We start from the raw sequence: 22,148 nt of genomic DNA on the forward strand, positions 1-22,148 counted from the left end.
GTCCTGATGGAAGAAGAGACATAGATGTTACAAGAACTTTAACCAAAGTCTGGTCCTGGTACAACTCGACCTAGCACTCGGAAACCTTCCTGGGGTGCACTGAGTGTGTAAATGCCTTTCCAAGCATCTCTAATCTGTCTCAACCCAAGCAGTGCTGATCAGAGTTAATTTAGTGCTATTGGGAATAATGATTTCTTCAGACACTAAAGCCCTTTATGACTACATTGGAAAACATTTTAAAGAACTATGCCCTTTCATCCCATTAGGTGGCAAGGCCCACTAAGCACCTTTACTGGATGGTTTCTTATCACACATCTAGGCTCTCTTGGCAGCCCTTAGCATCAAAATATATCTAAATGACAATCACAGCTAAACTTACCCCCCTTCTTTTGATGATGATGGGACATGCACTGGAAAAATACAGGTTGAGTTTATATAGTCTTGCTGTCCTAGAAAAAGCACTAATTTGGTTTGTAGTCATATTCTCTACTTGCATGCTGGGACAATATAAGAACAAAACAAAACAAAAAGCCCAACCCTGGTTACCTCCCTGCTTCCCCAAACCAATGTCCACCCAGCCTAGGTTTTTAACCTCTGTCTGTCCTAAGTACCCTGACTTTCTTGGTCAGGGTACTCAGTTGGAGGTGAGCAGATGGTCTCCCTGTTTGGCTTGTGGGAATGTTTTGGAAGGCTCAATTCAGGGCCCTACAGACCTTCTCCACTAAGCCCTCCTCCCTGCAAACTATTTCTCTGAACCATCTACCTTACTAGGCAGGATCCCAGTAAGTCCAAGGCAGGCTGAAGGTCACAGCAATGCTACCTTTGTCTACTGGTTCCATTAGTTCTCCTCTTGCACTTAAGAGGTAAAGTCCAGACTGCAGGTTGATGCCCCTCTTCAAATAAGTACTATAAATATACTAGAGCTATCCCTGAAAAAGATGCATTTGTACTTTTATATATATATGATTTTATATATATATAAAATTTTTCTTTCTATTTATTTACAGGTATGTACTAATCTATAGGTATGGAAGGAGAGGTATAGTACAGGAACAGGCAGGATTTGTGTGTTCATGTGCGTATATTTATAATATGTATATTTATAGGTGTATATATATATAGCCTCTGTCGTTGTTTGCATCGAATGTACCTCCGACCAGCGAGGAGTACCTGTCAGTGGTGAATAGGGAGAAGCCCCATATTGACGGTTCTCTTTGTCTCTTACATGAAGTCATTTGAGTAGGCAAAGTGGAAGCAGCCTGTGAAGTGAATGGGTCCAGTGTGAATCCATCTCTCCTCAAATCCATCAAGGAGGGACACTTGGTACCCAGGGCTGTGTGCCAGCTGCCTCTTCTCAAGAGGTCAAGGAGCCCAGAGCCCAGAGTGGGGAGGGATCATTCACGCTGCTGGTGCAAGATATGGCTTTTCCTACTAGATGGAGACAGGGCATGTAAGAATTCTGTCTTCCAGGAGAACGCTCACCACCAGGAACACAAAGTAGAGGCCAAACATGATGAAGCCCAGGATTTTGTTCATTCGCCACTTGCAGAGGGCAATGGAGAGGATGACGAAGAGCAGCATGATGAAGAGAAGGACGATGGCACAGAAGAGGCCATTGCTGCTGACAGCCACTGGCTGGAATCTGTGAATGACCGTGTACAGGAGCCAGGGCAGTGGGAGCCTGTGCAGGAGGGAAGCAGGGCAGAGGGGAGTGGGAAGACAAGGGGGGAGTAGTCAGACACGTTGAAGAAGGCAAACAACCTACTACTTTCTCAGGAACTCTAATCTGTGTGTCTTGTTAGGTTCACTATGACTCGGGCACGGTTGGCCCAGGAAACCACATAAGGAAATAAGACTTTAAAAACCTTTATGTTCTGACTGAATTCAGAGCAGGGAGAACAGTTAGACAACATCAAAGACATGACTGCTGTCGGTGATTTCTGCATTTGTGAATTTGATTGGAAATTATTTTGTTTCCTTCCTAGTTGAGATTAAAATGTTGCTTTCAGTCCTAAAAAGCTGAATTGCAGGATTTGCACAGGGTGAAGGGAGCAGGCAGGTGCAAAAAAGGTAGAGAAATGAGTGGTGAAAATAAGGAAAAAATTAAAAAATGGAGACAAAGAATAGCAATGACTTAAATAACAATCTAAAGGCAAGAGAAATTAAATGACGGTGGTGGGGGCCATGATACAATATCATAGTCTGAAATTTATTCTGGGAAAGATGTTGACAATTGTTTGATGAAAAATTGGTCTTTTTGAAAGATTTAAGGAAGGCAGTATCTTACATTTGTGATGTGTTTTTTGAAAAAACTTTATTATATATTTTTATACCTGTTTTCTCCCTTGTCATTCAGTTTCTAAAATCTGAGGATCTCTTGTGTTTCCTATCCAGAGTGGTGATTCTGAGAGCCCTCAGGAGAGCTAGTTTCCACTACACCACAAGTGTTGACTAGGACTCTGAGAAAGGAAGATGCTGGAAGTGCAGGGCTCAGGGGACATGGGCATTTCCAAGTGGCTAGTGATAGGCGTCTGGCTGTACCCATCAGCCTAAAGACAGCATCGTGGCTAAGGAGATACCTGCTTGGCTGGCTGAGCTTTCTGAGTGACAAAAGCTAAGAGAGGTTCAGTTTTGGCCTAGTCTCAGGGTGTGGAAGAGGAGGTACTCTTTTGAAACATTACGTTCTCCAAAGGAAGAGAGAAATAATGAGGGTGAAAGGGGCAGTGAGTTTATAGATCTGCCTCCTATGCTGGAGAGAGGGAATTGGAAGGCAGAGCCCATGCATTGTGGATCTTTGAAATTCCAGGCCTGGCACATGCAGTCCCTAACTGGGTGCATATATTAACCTGGGCCAAGCTGAAGTGATCGATGTTACTGCCTTGTGGGGATCAGTACAGGCACTTTATCCACTAGAGCCTGGCCAGGAGGGGCTTCCTTCTGTGAACTTGTCGGGGAGGGGTTCCCAGCCTGGGAACAAGGGGTAATTCCAGTTCTTAGTGGGAGGGGGCAGCCTTGGCATCCTGGGGTCAGCAGTGAAAAGTCAGAAAAGGGAAGGGGAGGGCCTGAGAGTGGCGGTGATGCCAAACTGAGAGCCGTTGACAGGGACTTGGTCTGGGAAACTCTTCTTCCATCTCGTGAAGAAAAAACCAAAACCAATTTTATTCTTATTACACACACACACACACACACACACGCTTCTAGTGAAGTTGAGTTTAATAGCACTACAAATGGCTTGCAAAAACCTTTCGGGGGAAAATGACACTTTTCATGCCTTTTGGTCTACCAATTCTTTTTTTTGTTTGTTTTTTGTTTTTTTTTGAGATGGAGTCTCGCTCTGTCGCCCAAGCTGGAGTGCAGTGGCGTGATCCTGGCTCACTGCAAGCTCCGCCTCCTGGGTTCATGCCATTCTCCTGCCCCAGCCTCCCGAGTAGCTGGGACTACAGGCGCCCGCCACCGCGCCCGGCTCATTTTTTGTATTTTTAGTAGAGACGGGGTTTCACCGTGGTCTCGATCTCCTGACCTTGTGATCCACCCGCCTCGGCCTCCCAAAGCGCTGGGATTACAGGTGTGAGCCACCGCGCCCGGCCTGGTCTACCAATTCTATTGTCAGGAATTAAGTATAAAAATAACTGAAAATGCAGATTAAATTTTACTCAGAAAATGATCATTTCGGTGTTATTTTGAATAATAAAAAACTGAGTATCTCTAATAACCTCTAATAACAGGGAACTAGTTAAATAGCAAATAAGTAAATGTAATGTTATATAGCTGTTTAAAAATCACAAGCTTAGAATGCTACAGGAAAACAGCCATAATACAATTGTAAGCTAAAAATGAAAGATGCATACATACACGCAAATAGCAATGTAATTTCAATCATGTGAAATACACAAGAATTTCAAAAGGGTGGTGAGTTATTGATCTTTAAGCTTTATTTTTCTTTTTTTTTTTCTTTTCTTTCTTTCTTTTTTTTTTTTTTTCCCGAGACAGAGTCTTGCTCTGTCACCCAGGCTGGAGTGCAGTGGCGCGATCTCAGCTCACTGCAACCTCCGCCTCCTGGGTTCAAGCGATTCTCCTGCCTCAGTTTCCTGAGTAGTTGGGACTGCAGGCGCACGCTGCCATGCCTAGGTAAGTTTTGTATTTTCAGTAGAGACGGGGTTTCACCATGTTGGCCGGGATGGTCTCAGTCTCTTGACCTTGTGATCCGCCCGCCTCGGCCTCCCAAAGTGCTGGGATTACAAGTGTGAGCCACTGCGCCCTGGACCTTTATTTTTATTTTCTGTATCTGTGAGTATATGTTAATTTCAGAAGCATAAAGAAAATTCTGGCAAAGCGATGAAGAAACTTTTACACTTAATATATTGCTAATGACATCACTCAATATATTGTCAAAAATGTTGTAAGCTGGTGTAAATTCTTGGGAAAGAACTTTTTGGAAAAGAAATATACAAAATACATCAATAGCCATTAAGATGTTCAAAATATTTAGTTCATTAATACTGCTTAAAGGAATTTATCCTAACAAAACAATTGAAAGAGGTTTTTCTTCATAAAGATGTTCATCAAAACTCCCATAGCAGAAAAATTTTAAAAATCCCATAAATGAAAAGGAAAAAGCCACTGAAAAACGAGGGAAAATTTGAAGCTACAAAATGTTAGTTATGAGCTATGAAGAGTCTTAGAAAAATGGTTATGATTTACTAATTTATTCATAGATGCCTTTCTTGCCAGGCATATATTGCTTTAAAATGGAAAAATAAAAGCCTTCCAAGCAGATAAAACTGAATATTTTACTAAGAAAACTTTGTGAAATACATGGAAGAAAACATACAAAAAAGAAGTGTCGTTTCTGAGTGATAGACTTAGGAGTGACTTTTCTTTAAACTTCCATTTGTGTGTTTATATAATTTAACAATAATGAACAAAAAGCATTTTGTAATTCTTCATAATATACTATAGAACATTACTATTATTTTTTTTTTAAACTAGAGATTGATCAAGAACACTACTATGAATATTTGGACCACAGAATTGAGAAACACTGTTTAGGCATTCATTCATTCACCCATCCATCCATCCATCCATTCCACAAACATGTGTCAAACAACTACCAGTGATAGCAAAGCTCTGACGAGTTACTGCTCTTGGGGATGCACAGTCTAGTAGGCAGATATACCAGGACAAGAGTAAGACGTACAGAGAGTTTGTAGGGACAAGAGCCTCTAAGTCAGGCCCAGGGGAATCAGAAATCAGGATTTAAGTTGTCATTGAAAGGATAAGTCAGAGTTTTCCAGTCAGACAAGCATGGAGAGCTCTTCAGTGGGGGCTCATGTGTGATTGAGACAGTGGACACTCACAGCACAGTTTTATGCAGAGAGTGCTACAATTGATAGCACAGACTCTTTGTTCAAATCCTAGCTACTGCATTTAATAGTTGTGTGAACTCTGGGCCTTTCAGTATTTTTATCTGAATAATAGGGGTGATAATACTTCATAGGATTATTGTGTGGCTTAAATGGAGAAAAATATACACACAGTGCACATGGTAGACACTGTAGGAAAAACAATATGGTAATGAAAAGGTGCAAGACAGAACAATAAGATACTCAATGAAAAAGTAGGTGCTTTCAGTAAGGTTCCAAACTCAAGTGTTAGGAGCCCAGTACTCCAGGGAACGTAAGGATAATGTCTTATATCTTATTTCTCAGGGTACTGATGTTCAAGTTTGTCAGACTACTTTTACTTTTGACAAGTTAAATAAAATGGTAGAGATCACAGCACCCCAAACCCCAATCCGATTCACTTTAGTGATTATTCATATTGAGCGCTCACGTTTGTTTCATTGTAAGAACAGATCTCACCTTCTGGCTTTCAGAAAACCTAGAATATCTTCACCAGTGCGGATAAAGAAATGGTAATGCCAAGATTCTCAGTATTTTCCAAGGAAGGATACAAGATATGTATGGTGGGCCTATGTTTGTCCCAATCTACCTTAAAATCCAAATCTCACCTTAGGCTGGTGGGGACTTGAATTAAAATTAGAATGTGAACATTCTTATCATGAAGCTATCACATGATATCTCAGTTCCACTTGAATGTTGTTATATAAGTGAAATTCTCCCAAAATATTTCCTAAAATATCCATTCTGTATGTAGGTATGTGTTTCTGCTTGTCTAGGGATGACTTATTTTTCATTAAGTTCTCTGAAATGAGGAATAGAATTGGGGAAATGAAATGGTATTCTCAGTCTTTACTCTGTATTGGTATTGGTTAGTCGTAGGCTCAGAGATCCTGGTCATGTCTTTGCAGCTTCTAAGAAGACAAAGACACTGGTGGAGCTGGTGTGCACCTTTGTAGAACTATCTCTACTCACCCTACAGTGATGTCAAAAATGTTGCTTCCAACAGAGCTGGACACAGCCATGTCCCCTAACCCCTTCCGGGCCACTATGACACTGGTGATAAGATCAGGGATGGAGGTCCCAGCAGCCAAGATGGTCAGGCCCATAATCTCTTCACTGATGCCGATTGTCTCTCCAACCTAAATGTCAGGACAGGAACACACATCTCAGTGTTTGAAGTTACAAAATCATAAAAACCACAAAAATTTCAATGCAACCTCCTTTTAATGCATTTCCATACTGTGCTATGCGAAGTGCTGAGATGATAAAGATGAATAAGCCGCAATCATTGCTAATAGAGTTTATATTTTTAGGATATTCAGACCCAAGGCATCAGGAATGTTCACATGAGAAACAGATAATCTCCGATAAAGAGCTCTAGAGGGCTAGAGTGCAGCGTTTATATGGTGCTTTCTAAGACTGAGTCAGGGAAGCTCCAGGATTAGAGGTAGAAAAGTCAATTGGCCATGGAATCTAGGGGCAGTGGCACAAAGTCCTGTGGCAGATTTGCCCTTCAACTTACTACCAAAACCAAGGACTGACACCCAAGGTCTCAATTTTCCTTTAGCATCTCCTAGTGTCTATAACCCATTCTTAAACACTTCAAGATTCTATCATTTCCACTGGAAACTCGATGCTGGGTGTTTTGGGTTTTGGTAACACACAGCAAAGCAGCTGTGGAGAAGCAAAAGCCAGAAAATCAGAGGACCTGGATCCAAGATCTGGCTCTGGTATGTGTTAATTTCTTGACATTTTGCTTACTGTACCAATTGTACAGTGTCTTTGATCCTCACTTTGCCATCTATAAACTCGGGATAATAATACCTACTTAGCAGGTACTTGTGAGGACTAAATGATAATTTGTGAAAGACTCTTTGTAAATAGTACATTATTATTGAAAAGCAAGGGGAGGGTGGTTATTAACTTTTTTTTTTTTTTTTTTTGGTCTTTGTCTTTGCCTTTTAAAACTGATGAGTTCTATTTTGAAAGGTTGGTCTAGCCTCAGGTGGAAGCTCCTCCATTCTCTTGAGCAATTTGTCTCCTTGGGACTTTCTAGAAAAACTTTCTATTTTTATTTTTAGAGATGGGTTCTTGCTCTGTTGCCCAGGCTGGAGTGAAGTGGCACAGCCATAGCTCACTGCAGCTTCAACCTCCTGGGCTCAAGCGATCTTCCAACCTTAGCCTCCAGAGTAGCTGGGACCACATGTGAGCACTGCCACACCTGGCTAAGTTTTTTTAGAGATGGGTCTTACTATGTTGCCCAGGCTGGTCTTGAACTCCTGGCCTCGAAATCCTCCTGCCTTGGCCTTCCAAAGAGTTGGGATTACAGGTGTGAGCCACTGTGCCTGGCCTCTTGGGACTTTTAAAACCTGTACATGTTTTGCTGGAGTTGGTGAACTGTGGCTCTGAAAACCTTCAAGATAATGCTTTCCATCTGGTTTCCAATAGGTTATCTGATGATGTCCAGCATTTTTTGAAAAAATTTAAAGGGCCAAAATAGCACATAAGGATAAAGGCTTTTAGGAAATAGAATACACTCATTTCTTAACCCTTTTTAAAAAATTCTTATTTTTATAAGAAATAGAGTGGTTCCTACTAGCTTAAAAGCATATTTTTATGTTGATGATCATGCCTACTCCAGAGCCTGATGAGCTTAACTAGCTTACCCTGTCCTCATGGGACACAGAATCACTGCTCCCCATTAGTAAGTTCCATATATGCAGGATCCTCACCTCGGTCACTGTGATCTCCCTAATTGACAGAACATACAGAGCCTGGTACATGGCAGACTCTTAGTACCAATTTGCTGAGTAAGCAAATCAATCCGCATACATAGGTGATTTCACCAGCATGTTTTTCTGCTGATTCTCCTAGAAAAAGTTCAATAAGAGTTTTGCACAGGAGTGCCCTATTTGAGCAAAATATTCTCAAAAGTTGTCAATTGTTTGTTAGATTTGGAGTGAAGCATTGTCAAAGACTGAGAAGATGCTGACTAAACAATTGTCACTGTTGGCAAGTTCCAATCTATTTAGAACATTCTTAATAATTCTTGGAGGGAATTCTAAAGTAGCGACTGTTTCAAAAATTATTTGCTGGGCGCAATGGCATGCACTGTAGTCGCAGCTACTTGGGGGTTGAGGCACAAGGATCTCTTGAGCCTGGACATTCGAGACCAGACTGGGCAACATAGCAAGACCTTGTCCCCAAAATATAAACAAAATAATTCATATTTGGAGTTTTAACACTACTATATACAGGAAAACATAGGAATTGAAGAAGAGAAAGATGGTGGTGTGGTTAAGAGCACTGGCTTGGAAGATGACAGTGCTGGGTGCAAATCCTAGCCTGCCACTCCTAGTGCAAGGTAGACAACTTCCCTGAGTCTCGGTTTTTCCCATCTGTAAAATGAAAATATCCACTCAGAATTGTTGATGACTATATGTGATGATGCAAATGAAGCATATAGCACAGTGTCAGGCATAAAGTAAATGTTAAAAAAAAAAAAACCTATACTTAATTTTAATTTTTTTCTTTTGTTGAGACGGAGTCTCTCTCTGTCATCCAGGCTGGAGTTCAGTGGTGTGATCTCGGCTCACTGAAACCTCTGCCTCCCGGGTTCGAGTGATTCTCCTGCCTCAGCCTCCCAAGTAGCTGGGATTACAGGCGTCTACCACCACGCCTGGCTAATTTTTGCATTTTTAGTAGAGACGGAGTTTCACCATGTTGGCCAGGCTGGTCTTGAACTCCTGACCTCAGGTAATCCGCATGCCTTGGCCTCCCAAAGTGCTGGGATTGCAGGTGTGAACCACTGCACCTGGCCAAAAAACTAGATTTTATAACTCAGGTATTACTCCTTTCCCTCTCCAATTTATTAGACTATCAGGTGTCTGGTAGCAGGAACAGAAATGGGCTTACTGGGGCCAATTCACATCATGGAAAACTTCATGAGAATTTTCATTAGACATCAAAGCCCTGGTGAATCTGTGTGGCTCTAGAAATCCTTTCGTGGAAGGAGAACTAGTCTTCATGAGCTTGTTTTGAGTACATGTCACTCAAGTTAACTTTTGTCAAATCAGTAAAGATGATGGGTACATGGACGGGACAGTACTCTGACAAATCAGGGAGCACCAGAGAGGCTTAGAGCTTTCAATAGAAAGAATATCAGCAGTCTTTTGGGGAAATTCTTTCATTTTCTTAAAAAAAAAAAAAAAAAAGCCAATCATGAGGCCCATGCTGCTCCCAGTATTCCGTAATGCAGTTCTGTGCCTTGGTTTAAGGAGGATCTGAAAGAATGCTAATTGGCTAAATGAGACAAAAGGTCTTATTTGACTCTTAAAATTAACTTCTAATATTAGATGCAGGATTGACTTTAACCACAGATTTTCATCACCCATTAAATTCATTAAAGTGCAAAAACAATAAGCAACAAAAATAACAAAAACAAAAAGGCAAAAAAAAAAAAAACAAAAAAAAAACCCACAAAAAAACCCAAAAAAAGCCAAGGGCAAATTGCGTTAAAGCGTTGTAGGTGAAGGACGTTTATTTTTTGCCAAACAGTAGCCAAATTATCAAATAGCATTTATGATAAAAGTGTTGATAACAAAAGAGTTGAACACTAAATGGTGTAACTGCTATGGATTTTATAGTTCAGAAGTACAAACAACAGAGTTAGAGCTAGACTTCTTGGAACAGAATCTATTTTGTTCAGCTGTCTGGGTGTTTTGAAAGAAGTCTTTCTATAGGAAAAAAGAGAAACTTCTCTTCCATCATTGAAAAGTAAGGCTTCCGTTTATGCCTTTCATTCACCTTGGCTTTTTAAAATTATTCTTTCAGGCATTGAATTTGTGTTCCTTTTCTTTGAAAGAATAAAAAGAAAACAAGACTGGAATTAAGGTAATCATTAAAAAGAAAAAGATGGAACCCTGAATAATGATGTTTTATAAAATGGCAAAAAAGAAATATCTGGGAAACAACATATCGCAGCAAGTTAGAAAAACACCATTTTTTCTTTATTAGTATATGAAGAAATAAAAGATGATTATTAAGAAAAACTATTATATGTTATAAATGGCAAACAGTCCTTTCAGCCTGGACATCTGGAGGCTGAAAAGCAGCCCACCTTCTGCTGTGATTTCTGCCAGGTGTTGGTAGCAAATGTCTCTCAATGAGTATAGAAAATAATGACTCCAAGGCACAGAGAACTTGCTCAGGAAGCCAATGATTTTTTGGAAATATCCAGGAAGAGTAATCTGAAGTCAAATGTCAGTAAAATAACTGTGATATGAATAATATAAAATAACTTGCAGAAATAAGACAGTGTATCAGCCAGCGTTTTCTTTTTTTTTTTTTTTTTTCTTTTTTTTTTTTTTGAGGCAGAGTCTTGCTCTGTTGCTCAGGCTGGAGTGCAGTGGCGGGATCTCGTCTCACTGCAAGCTCCGCCTCCTGGGTTCATGCTATTCTCCTGCCTCAGCCTCCTGAGTAGCTGGGACTACAGGCGTCCACCACTACGCCCGGCTAATTTTTTGTGTTTTTAGTAGAGACAGGGTTTCACCGTGTTAGCCAGGATGGTCTCTATCTCCGGACCTCGTGATCCGCCCTCCTCGGCCTCCCAAAGTGCAGGGATGACAGGTGTGAGCCACCGCGTCCGGCAGTAACATGTATTCTTTTGAAAACCAAGGTATGCTTTACATAGAGGAAAACTCATTCTCCTTTTTAAAAAGTGTACAGTTCTGCAAGTTTTTTGTTTTTACTTTTTTTTTTTTTTAAAGACAGGGTCTCGCTCTGCCACTCATGCTGGAGTACAGTGGTGTGATCTTGGCTCATTGCAGCCTTTACCTCCTGGGCTCAAATGATCCTCCCCCCTCAACCTCCTGAGTAGCTGGGACTACAGGCATGTGCTACCATGGCCGGCTAATTTTTTGTATTTTTGTAAAGACAGGGTTTTGCCATGTTGCCCAGGCTGATCTTGAACTCCTGGGGTCAAGGGATCTGCCTGCCTCAGCATCCCAAAGTGCTGGGACTACAGGCAGGAGCCACTGCAAGCAGCCTGCAAGTTTTTACACATGTATGCAGCCATGTTTCTCCACATCCTTATCAACACATGCCACTTTTTTTTAATAGCCAACCTAGTGGTTGTGAAGTGATATCTTGTGATTAGTTTTTACAAGTTTATTGAGACATAATTTACGTACCATAAAACTTAGCCATTTTAAAGTGTATAATTCAATGGTTTTTAATATATTCAGAGTTGTGCAGGCTTCATAATTTAGGTTTAGAACTTATTAATCATCCCCAAAAGAAACCCATACCCACTGGCAGTCACTCCGCATTTCCCCCCAACCTCCCCAATCCTAGGCAACTATTAATATTAACCTATTATATGTCTCTATAGATTTGCCTGTTCTGTGCACTTCATATAAATGAAATCATATGATATGTGTCCTTTTATGACTGGCTTTTTTTCACTTAGCATAATATTTTAGAGTTTCATGTTGTAGCATGTATTGGTACTTTATTTCTTTTTACTGTGTAATATTCCATTGTATGGATATACCGTATTTTGCTTATCCATTCATCAGTTGATGGATATTTGGGTTGTTTTCACTTTTTGGTAATTATGAATAATGCTACTTTGAACATTTGTGTACAAGTGTTTGTGGACGTATGTTTTCATTTCTCTTAAGTCTATTCCTAGGAGTGGAATTGCTAGATCATATGGTAACTCTATATTTAATGTTTTGTGGAACTGCCAAACTATTTCCCAAAGTGGATGCACTGTTTTACATTCCTACCAGCAGTATGTAAGGATTCGAATTTCTATACATCCTCATCAACACTTGTTAGGTTCTGTCTTTTTTATTATACCCATCCTAGTGGGTGTAAAGTGGTATCTTGTTATGGTTTTGATTTACACTTTTTTAATCAATAATGATGTTGAGCATATTTTCTTGTGCTTTTTAGGCATCTGCGTATCTTTTTCGGTGAAATATCTGTTCAGATCTTTAAAATTAGGATACTTGAAGATGCTTGCCTTCCTATTACAGAGCTTTAAGCTTTTATCTTGGATACAAGTGCTTTATCAGATATATATGATTTGCAAATATTTTCTTCCAGCCTGTGGTTTTTCTTTGCCTTTTTAATGGTGTTTCCTGAAGAGCAAAAGTTTTAATTTTGATGAAATCTAATCAATGTTCTTGCTTTCGTGGATCATGCTTTGGTATTGTATCCAAGAACTCTTTGCCTGGCTTATGGTCATACAGATTTTTTTTTTTCTGTCCTCTAGAAGTTTGATAGCTTTACCTCTTATACTTAAAACTATGATCCACTTTCAGTTAAATTTTATGTAAAATATGAGGTAAGGATCTAAGTTTATTTATTTTGGCATATGGAAATCCAATTATTCCAGCACCATTTGTTGAAAAGTCTATTCACGTATGTTCTCAGTGTATATTTCCTTATTTCAAATTGCTATATTTTATTTATGTTGCCAAGTATAATAATTTTAGGATTATATTAAACAAAGGATACAAGTGGGAAGTTTGGGATTTATGTAGTTTATAAGAGAGGTTAAAAGTATGATTTTTGGAGTTGCAGAGTCCTGGGTTAAAATCTTAGTTCTACCTATGTGATTTTGGGTAATCTTACCAGCTTTAAGCTTAACTTCTTTATCTGTGAACTGTGGATCATAATAGTACCTCCTTCATAGGCTTTGAACCTATGTATAGGGTTACTGTCAAGATTATAAAGACAAAGGGATGTGAATTGCTGGGTGTGTAGTACATACTCAATTATCAATGGTTACCACTATTATCTTTGAAAATGTGAAACCCTTGACTCTTACTCTTCATTCATGTTTTTCAATAACGAATACTGAGAGTGTATTCTTGTGATAGACATTATGACTTGTATTGAGTTAAAAATACATAATCATTTATGTAAAGTAAAGCTCAAGGAAGAGGCTATTTTGTCTCCAGATGCTTTCCTAGAGCCAGTTTTGAAAGGCTGGTGAGAATGTAAGGTGAGTGGCTGCTCAAGATAAAGTAAGTACTACTGAAGCAGGCACAATCTTGACGTTGCTCCCAGGTCTGGGTTGTCCTGGTGTCCGTCAGGCTGCAGAAGTAAGACGTAGTTAGACTTGCCTGCCTCCACATGGCTGTCCAGAGGCTATGCTGATTCAATTCCAGGCTACAGCCAGGAGACTAGGGAAAGTTAAGTGGATAAATTCCTCTAGTCCTGGAATGCTGACTTGTCTGTGTCACACCCAATACTGTTGTGGCAGTTGCAGAAAGCAAGCACAATGATTAAACACTTGACAATCAGGACTGGAGAAAAACCAGGCAGATGAATGTCACTATCAAAATCTTACCTGGTGGGCCCACCAGACCATCAAGTAAGAGAATACTGCAATCCAGGTAATGGAGCCAAAGAACGTGATGGGAAAAAACTTCCTTGATGACTGAAAGACAACCAGGAAGAGTTCAGAATATTAGTGTTATCCGTTGAGACTGATCTGGAAATCCAAAGCTAAAGCCACCATTGTAGCTATTTCTCTAGCATTTCCTGCATCTTAGTGGATTGGCGATCAAAAGGCCCTACTCATTCCTGATCAAGCTGGGACAGTAAGATTCTTCCTTGGAAATGCGAAATTGATAGGAACTGAATGATCACAGTGCTGGTTCCTGAGATGGAAGTCTTGGAGAGAATGTCTGTTAGTTCCTGCTATTAGATGTTTAGATTCCCTCTGCTCTTGCCCTTTCTAAGGCCTGGATTTTTGGCCATTCCTCAATATTAACACCATATTCTCCCTCCTCCTTTTTCTTTCTTTTTCTCCAATGTTTGTCAGAATCAGTTTCTATTGCTTGCAAACCATGAATCCTAACAATCCATATGCCAGGAAACCTATGGGATTAATTCCATTGAACAAGAAATGGGAAGGATCAGCAGGTTTAAAAATAGATAGACTCATCTTACAGTCCCACCAATTATCAAGAAAGCCACACAGAAGAAGCCACCACCACAGCTTTTATAGATTCTGGATGACGGCCATTCTCCAGGACACTGGAACCACACATGGACCAGAGTAGACAGAGGCAGAAATGCTCAATTGTACTGATTTCCACTGAGATGGCAGATCAGACATTGCTCTCAAGAATGTTTTCTCTCCTGTTCACCACCCCAAAATACATTATGTTCAATTCTGCTTCTAGAAGTAGACTTTATGCTATCCCAGGCATAAAGTATGAGCACTTTTAAAGTTTCCTAGAAATAGCCAGAAAAATCAGACACTTGAAATGCACTGTTTCTTACCCAGCCCCACTACAGAGAAATCCAGGCTTGCACTGTAGTGGTGTTCTTTTGATGTCCTTTGTTGAAAAATTGGGGTCCTTTAAAAACACACTCAGACAGCACAATGCTGTCAGAGAGCCTCTCGCCTATTATTGCCAAACACTTTTTATTTCAAAGCTTTCCACGTTGAGAAACAATCCCACTTTTTGCTTTGATAATGCCATCCAATTTTATCTAGAGAAATGAATTTTAAAGTTGACTTGTATGAAAGCAATCTCAATTGTTTGAAGGGCTGACCTTGGGCAGTCATATAGAACACATTCTGTCATGGCTTTTGAGAGCTCCATTAAAAGGAAAAGATAAACTCATACATGGTAATCTTTTGAATATCAATAATGATGAACACAGTCTCTATTGCTCCAAACCAGGCTTACGTTTTCTTTACTAATTTCAAGTTTTTAATATATATTTTTTGTGATCATTTGCATGGTTCTTTTAAATTTTACCCCATCCATTTCTTTAAATGACTGCTGTTTTGTGGGGCCATTTGTTAGCTGGGATGGTTGGAAGACCAAGCAGGTTTGATTAAATCGGGGAAGGGCATCAGGCCACAGTGAGTAGCCAAAACGTTATCCTCAAATGCTTTTCCCTGCCCCCTTTTAGAAGAAAAATATTTTGGACAAGGACTCAGACCCCTCCTGGGGACCTAAGCACTTTAATGGGTAATGGGGGAAAAAAAAGTAATTTTTTAAAAAGTGGAGTTGGAGACCCTCACTTTTTTTTTTCCCCCCCCTCCCCGAGACAGTTTTACCATCACCCAGGCTGGAGTGCAGTGGCATGATCTTGGCCTACTGCAACCTCTGCCTCCTGGGCTCAAGCAATTTTCCTGCCTTAGCTCCTGAGTAGCTGGGATTACAGGGACCTGCTACTACACTCGGTTAATTTTTTCTTTACTTTTAGTAAAGGCAGGGTTTCACCATGTTGTCCAGGCTGGTTTCGAAATCCTGACCTCAGCCTCCCAAAGTGCTACGATTACAGGTGTGAGCCACTGCACCCAGCCATTAGATCTTCATTTATGAAAGCAATTTTTTTTTTTAAAGCTAGGACTCAGCTGGATTCTGAAGACTGAATTTCCTGAGCCAGTGCTAGGAGATCAAGTTTTCCAAGGCATTCAGCTTATTAAATTTCCCATCCTTTGCATCTGGTCACAGTCACTGTTTCAGGATCCTACGTACAATGAGGGTTTCATCTTCCATGGCTGTGCTCTGCTACAGGAAAGAGAAGAGCGCTCTTGCCATGTGGGGTCACATGTGTGATTTGAGCCCCAACCAATGCTTGATTCTGGGCAATGTATGAGGATAATGAAAACCTTTCTACATGCTTTAAGGTGTGGCATAAGTACTGGGTGTCCCAGGAGAGTCCTCATTTCATAGATTGCTCGTTTTCCAGGTTAGCTCATTTAATACATGTATAATTATTATTTCAACTTTGTACCTCTGCCTGTTTGTTCTTTGAGATAACTTCACAAGTCAGAATCAAATCATTTGAACATATTTCTCATCTGAAAAATATCATAACTGAGCTACAGAAAATTCTTAGCCGTAAGGTAGAAAGCGAGGTATCAGACAAGGAATTAAAGGAACTAAATTCAAATGAACATACTAGTGACAACCTCTCTAAATTAATATTTGATGCTCAACCTCTCTAAATTAATATTTGATGACAACCTCTCTAAATATTTGGCTCATAATTAAGAAGCCAATTAGTAATTAATGGGCATCAAAACATACCTAATGTTGCATTAGGGGCTCAATGAAAAAGGCTAAAAATAAATTTTCTTTGTGAATTTTCAGAGTCTTCATCATAAGATAGAGGTAGATAAAGTCTGAGAACTTACTCTGTACCCAGATCCTGAACTAGAGATAAAATTGAAACTAGGTCTGCCTGACTGTACCGCATGTGCTCCCAATATCTAGGTTATACTGACTCTTTCCTAAAGAAAAACAGGGCCAATAATGCTCAAAATATACTCCGCCATAGACATAATGATCATGATCATGATCATCATACTAGGCTCTGCTCTGAATGTCAGAAAATAAAAAAAGCATCAGGGAAGTAGAAACTAGCATTCCAGCTGTATGGCCATCTGCCTCGCCCAACGTCCCATGTTGTTCCTGCTTTGGAAGTATCAACCTTCCATGCATCAGCAGTTGGGCTAAGTGTTTCCCAACTGTCAAACTACTTTACCATTTCCATTCTCACAACCCAGGTGATCACTTCTTCTTTCATTTTTCTTGGACCATTCTGTTTACTTGGACAGCGTGGTCTCATTCCAGACATCTCTGCTCAGTAGCAACTGTACAGTCATTTAGTTACCAGTGTCATTGGAAGGCAGAAAATAGCCCTTGGAGCCAAGGTCTAACACGACAGTTTATGGTTATAGTAATGGGGATTCATCCTGACATCTGCTGGGATGGACCTCATACTAATCAGCAAATAAGCAAATTGCATCCATGTGCTGGCCATTTTGTTCCCATGTTGTGGTTTACTTATGTAATTGACAGTGGATGCTCTCATTAGAAGCTTTTAGTACATCAGAGTGATATCGGCTTGGCTTGGAAAAAGTTGCTGGACATTAGCTGGTTGTACAAATTAGCTATATCCTTACTATTTAAATTCAACAAATATGCACTAAGCATCTACTCTGTGTAAGGTTCTGGGACATATATTTAATGAAGATCCACCCCCAAATCCTACTGAAGATTAAAAGTATGGTCTCTGGATTAATATGACTGGTATTGAAATCTCTGCTCACAAATTAACAGCAATGTGACCTGAGACAAATTATTTAATTTCTTTAAGCTTAGGCTTCTTCATCTGTAAAATGGGAGAAAAAACAATCTAGTTGTTTTGAGGACTTAATGTACATAAAATGTCTACCAAAGTTCCTCGCACATAAGTGCTCAGATAATTATACTTGTTATTAGACAATACAGTCATGCCCTGGTATCCATGAGGGATTACTTCCACTGCCCCTGAGGATACCAAAATCTGCAGATGCCCAAATCCATTATATGAAATGGAATATTTACATATAACCTTTGTGCATCATCCCATATACTTTATTTAGTTATGAGACAGACTTTTGCTCTTGTTGCCCAGGCTGGAGTGCAACGGTGCAATCTTAGCTCACTGCAACCTCCGCCTTGTGGGTTCAAGTGATTCTCCTACCTCAGCCTCCCGAGTAGCTGGGATTATAGGCAGGCATGTACCACCGTGCCCAGCTAATTTTTTGTATTTTTAGTAGAGATGGGGTTTCTCCATGTTGGTCAGGCTGGTCTTGAACTCCTGACCTCACGTGATAAGCCTGCTTTGGCCTCCCAAAGTGCTGGGACTACAGGTGTGAGCCACTGCACCTGGCCCCCATATATTTTAAATCAGCTCTAAATTACTTATGAGGCCTAAGAAAGTGTAAATGCTATGTAAACAGTTGTTAAATTGTATTGTTTTTATCTGTATCTTTTTACTGTTGTATTAAAATTTTTTTTCCCGAATATTTTCAATCTGATTGTTTGAATGCAGAACCTGCAGATATGAAGAATCGACTGTATTGTTCTCATTTTAGTTTTTAAGAGATAAAGAAACTGATACTTGGGGAAGTGAACATGACTGTGAAGACCTGGACTAGAGTCTTGGCTTTGCCTCTTTCTAGCTGGGTGTGCTTGAATGAGTCGCCACAACTCTATGAGTCTCAATTACTTTACCCTTGTTAGACCTTGCTTGGCTCATAGTAGACACTCAATAAATACTTGATGAATGAATTAATAGAAATTGCAAACACCTAGCTGGGTTCTCAGGTTCCTTCCTAGTTCTAATGGGTCACGTTTTCATATCTTATTAGATGCATTCTTGTTTTGCAGGAGTATCTATCCTAGTCATGAGAGAAGATAACTTTTTGAATCTTTATTTTGTTTATTTTCAATTTTCATCAAAGACTTAGTCCTCATTGAGGTTTATATTTTAGTTCTTTTACTTTGGAAACAAAGCCATTAATTTAAGAAAACTGTAAGTGTGAAGCCCACATTATGTGAGCTGAAATTATGCACAGTTCAACAAACACTGTCATACAATTTGCATATAAAGCAGAAATAAAAGCTAGTGGGAATACTATACACTCTGAAACGATATACATTAAAAAATCATGTTTTCCTTGTAAATACTGTCAAAGTTAAGTATGTTCATCTCCTTGGGTAAACAAAATCCATGGAAGAGGTTGCCAGGCCCTAAGGAGGAGCAAATAGGTATTAATAATTTTTCCTCTCTCTTTCCTCTCCCTATATATTTTCTCAAGAGGTCCTTGTGGAAGCACATGAGTTCTATGGGGGTTTGCAAAAATGGGCACAATACTTTCCTGCTCCTCTCATCAAGAGGTAAGGTCTGTTTTTCCACCCTTTGAATCTGGGCTGGTCTTATGACTTGCTTTGACCGATAGAATGTATTGGAAGTGACAGCGTGCAACTAGATCTCAAGAGGGCTTTGTAGCTTTCATGCTTGCTGCTCTTGGCACTTTGCCATTATGTGAATAAGTCCAGGCTAGCCTGTTTTGGGATAACAGACTATGTGGAGCAGAGACAAGCTGTTCCAGCTGCAATAGCCTGTGCCTACCAGCTCCCAGCCATTGTTAAGTGAGCACCACTAAGACCAGCAGATGAACTGTCCAGCAGAGGATAGCCCAAATTGCCAATTCACAGAATTATGGACTAAAAAAAGGTCTTGTTTTAAGTCACCAGGTTGGGGTGGTATGTTACACAGCAAAAGATAACTTATACAAGGTGAAATCTAACAAAAATCTTCTAACAAAGCATGATCACTTATTGGCTTTTGTGTCAACTGGCATGGTTTCTTTCATTTGGCATATTGTATATGCAGAATACACCCATATGTCTTCCAAACCAATATGCTTTGAGAATAAACTGGGACTGTCCTGGGTAAACTGGGATGTATGATCACCTTAAACGTGCAGTAGCTTATTGATGGTTATCTCATTATGCTTTCCTTAATCACAGAATGTCATGGCTGGCAGGGAATCTAGAAATCTTCCAACCCTTTATTCACAGAGGAGAAAAAATGGGGTCCAGAGTTGAGAAGTGCTTTTCCTAATGTATAGTTAATCAGTTGGTGGGGGAAAACCCATTACAGTCAATGTGGTAGAATGAAAATGATCTGGAGTCAGGGAACTTGGGTTCAAATCCAGCTTCTCATTAATACAGTTGTACAGTCTTGCTCCATGGTTATATGTGGCCATGTCTGGTTTCCTTTACTAAACTTAGAGTGCCTTAACAATAGAAATTGTAAATTTTGTGTCTCTATATCTCTTTTTAAAAAAATATACTTTAAGTTCTTGGGTACATGTGCAGAATGTGCAGCTTTGTTACATAGGTATACACATACCATGGTGGTTTGCTGCACCCATCAACCCGTCACCTACATTAGGTATTTCTCCTAATACTATCCCTCCCCTAGCCCCCCACCCCGTGACAGGCCCCAGTGTGTGATGATCCCCTCCCTGAGTCCATGTTATCTCATTGTTCCACTCCCACTTATGAGAGAGAATATACGGTGTTTGGTTTTCTGTTCCTGTGTTAGTTTGCTGAGAATGATAGTTTCCAGCTTCATCCATGTCCCTGCAACGGATATGAATGCATCCTTTTTTTGTGGCTGCATAGTATTCCATGGTGTATATGTGACATATTTTCTTTATCCAGTCTAGCATTGATGGACATTTGGGTTGGTTCCAAGTCTTTGCTATTGTGAATAGTGCCACAATAAACATACGTGTGCATGTGTCTTTATAGTAGATTGATTTATAATGCTTTGGGTATATACCCAGTAATGAGATTGCTGGGTCAAATGGTATTTCTAGTTCTAGATCCTTGAGGAATCACCACACTGTCTTCCATAATGGTTGAAGTAATTTACACTCCCACCAACAGTGTAAAAGTGTTCCTATTTCTCCACATCCTCCCCAGCATCTGTTGTTTCCTGACTTTTGAATGATCACCATTCTAACTGGTATGAGATATTTCATTGTGGTTTTGATTTGCATTTCTCTAATGACCAGTGATGATGAGCTTTTTTTCATGTTTGTTGGCTGCATAAATGTCATCTTTTGAGAAGTGTCTATTCATATCCTTCACCCACTTTTTGATGGGGTTGTTTTTTCTTGTAAATTTGTTTAAGTTTGTAGATTCCAGATCTTAGCCTGTTGTTAGATGGATAGATTGCAAAATTTTTCTCCCATTCTGTAGGTTGCCTGTTCACTCTGATGGTAGTTTTATTTTAATTTTCCTGTGCAGAAGCTCTTTAGTTTAATTAGATCCCATCTGTTTATTTTGGCTTTTGTCGCCATTGCTTTTGGTGTTTTAGTCATGAAGTCTTTGCCAGTGCCTATGTCCAGAATGGTATTGCCTAGGTTTTCTTCTAAGATTTTTATGGTTTTAGGTTTTATGGTTGAGTCTTTAATCCATCTTCAGTTAATTTTTATACAAGGTGTAAGGAAAGGGTCCAGTTTAAGTTTTCTGCATATGGCTAGGCAATTTTCCCAACACCATTGATTAAATAGGGAATCCTTTCCCCATTGCTTGTTTTTGTTAGATTTATTAAAGATGAGATGGTTGTAGATGTGTGGGGTTATTTCTGAGGCCTCTGTTCTGTTCCATTGGTCTATATATCTATTTTGGTACCAGTACCTTACTGTTTTGGTTAATGTAGCCTTCTAGTATAGTTTGAAGTCAGGTAGCATAAGGCCTCCAGCTTTGTTCTTTTTGCTTAGGATTGTCTTGGCTATACAGGCTCTTTTTTGGTTCCATATGAAGTTTAAAGTAGTTTTTTCCAATTCTGTGAAGAAAGTCAATGGTAGCTGGATGGGGATAGCATTGAATCTATAAATTACTTTGGGCAGTATAGCCATTTTCATGATATTGATTCTTCCTATCCATGAGCATGGCATGTTTTTCCATTTATTTGTGTCCTCTTATTTCCTTTTGCAGTGGTTTGTAGTTCTCCTTGAAGAGGTCCTTCACATCCCTTGTAAGTTGTATTCCTAGGCATTTTATTCTCTTTGTAGCAGTTGTAAATGAGAGTTCACTCATGATTTGGCTCTCTGTTATTGGTGTATATGAATGCTTGTGGTTTTTGCACATTGATATGGTATCCTGAGACTGCTGAAGTTGCTTATCAGCTTAAGGAGATTTTGGGCTGGGACAATTGGGTTTTCTAAATATACAATAATGTAATCTGCAAACAGAGACAATTTGACTTCCTCTTTTCCTAATTGAGTACCCTTTGCTTCTTTCTCTTGACTGATTGCCCTGGCCGGAACTTCCAGTACCATGTTGAATAGGAGTGATGAGAGAGGGCATCCTTGTCTTGTGCCGGTTTTCAAAGGGAATGCTTCCAGTT

General features: G+C 39.8%; 1 protein-coding gene across 1 annotated transcript in view; it reads right to left on the minus strand.

Moving 5' to 3' along the window:
* Positions 1-1,212: 1,212 nt before the first annotated feature.
* Positions 1,213-22,148, minus strand: part of SLC24A2 (solute carrier family 24 (sodium/potassium/calcium exchanger), member 2) — a 289,987-nt gene continuing 269,051 nt past the window's right edge. Inside the window, exons 9-11 of the mRNA XM_011992665.1 lie at positions 13,768-13,857; positions 6,375-6,541; positions 1,213-1,681 (exon numbers count right to left, since the gene is read on the minus strand). Of these exons, the coding sequence (XP_011848055.1) occupies positions 1,432-1,681; positions 6,375-6,541; positions 13,768-13,857 (507 nt within the window). The 3' untranslated portion in view covers positions 1,213-1,431. The remainder of the gene's footprint in view (positions 1,682-6,374; positions 6,542-13,767; positions 13,858-22,148) is intronic.

This window comes from Mandrillus leucophaeus, unplaced genomic scaffold (genome assembly GCF_000951045.1).
Source record: "Mandrillus leucophaeus isolate KB7577 unplaced genomic scaffold, Mleu.le_1.0 Scaffold415, whole genome shotgun sequence".
Taxonomy (NCBI): domain Eukaryota; kingdom Metazoa; phylum Chordata; class Mammalia; order Primates; family Cercopithecidae; genus Mandrillus; species Mandrillus leucophaeus.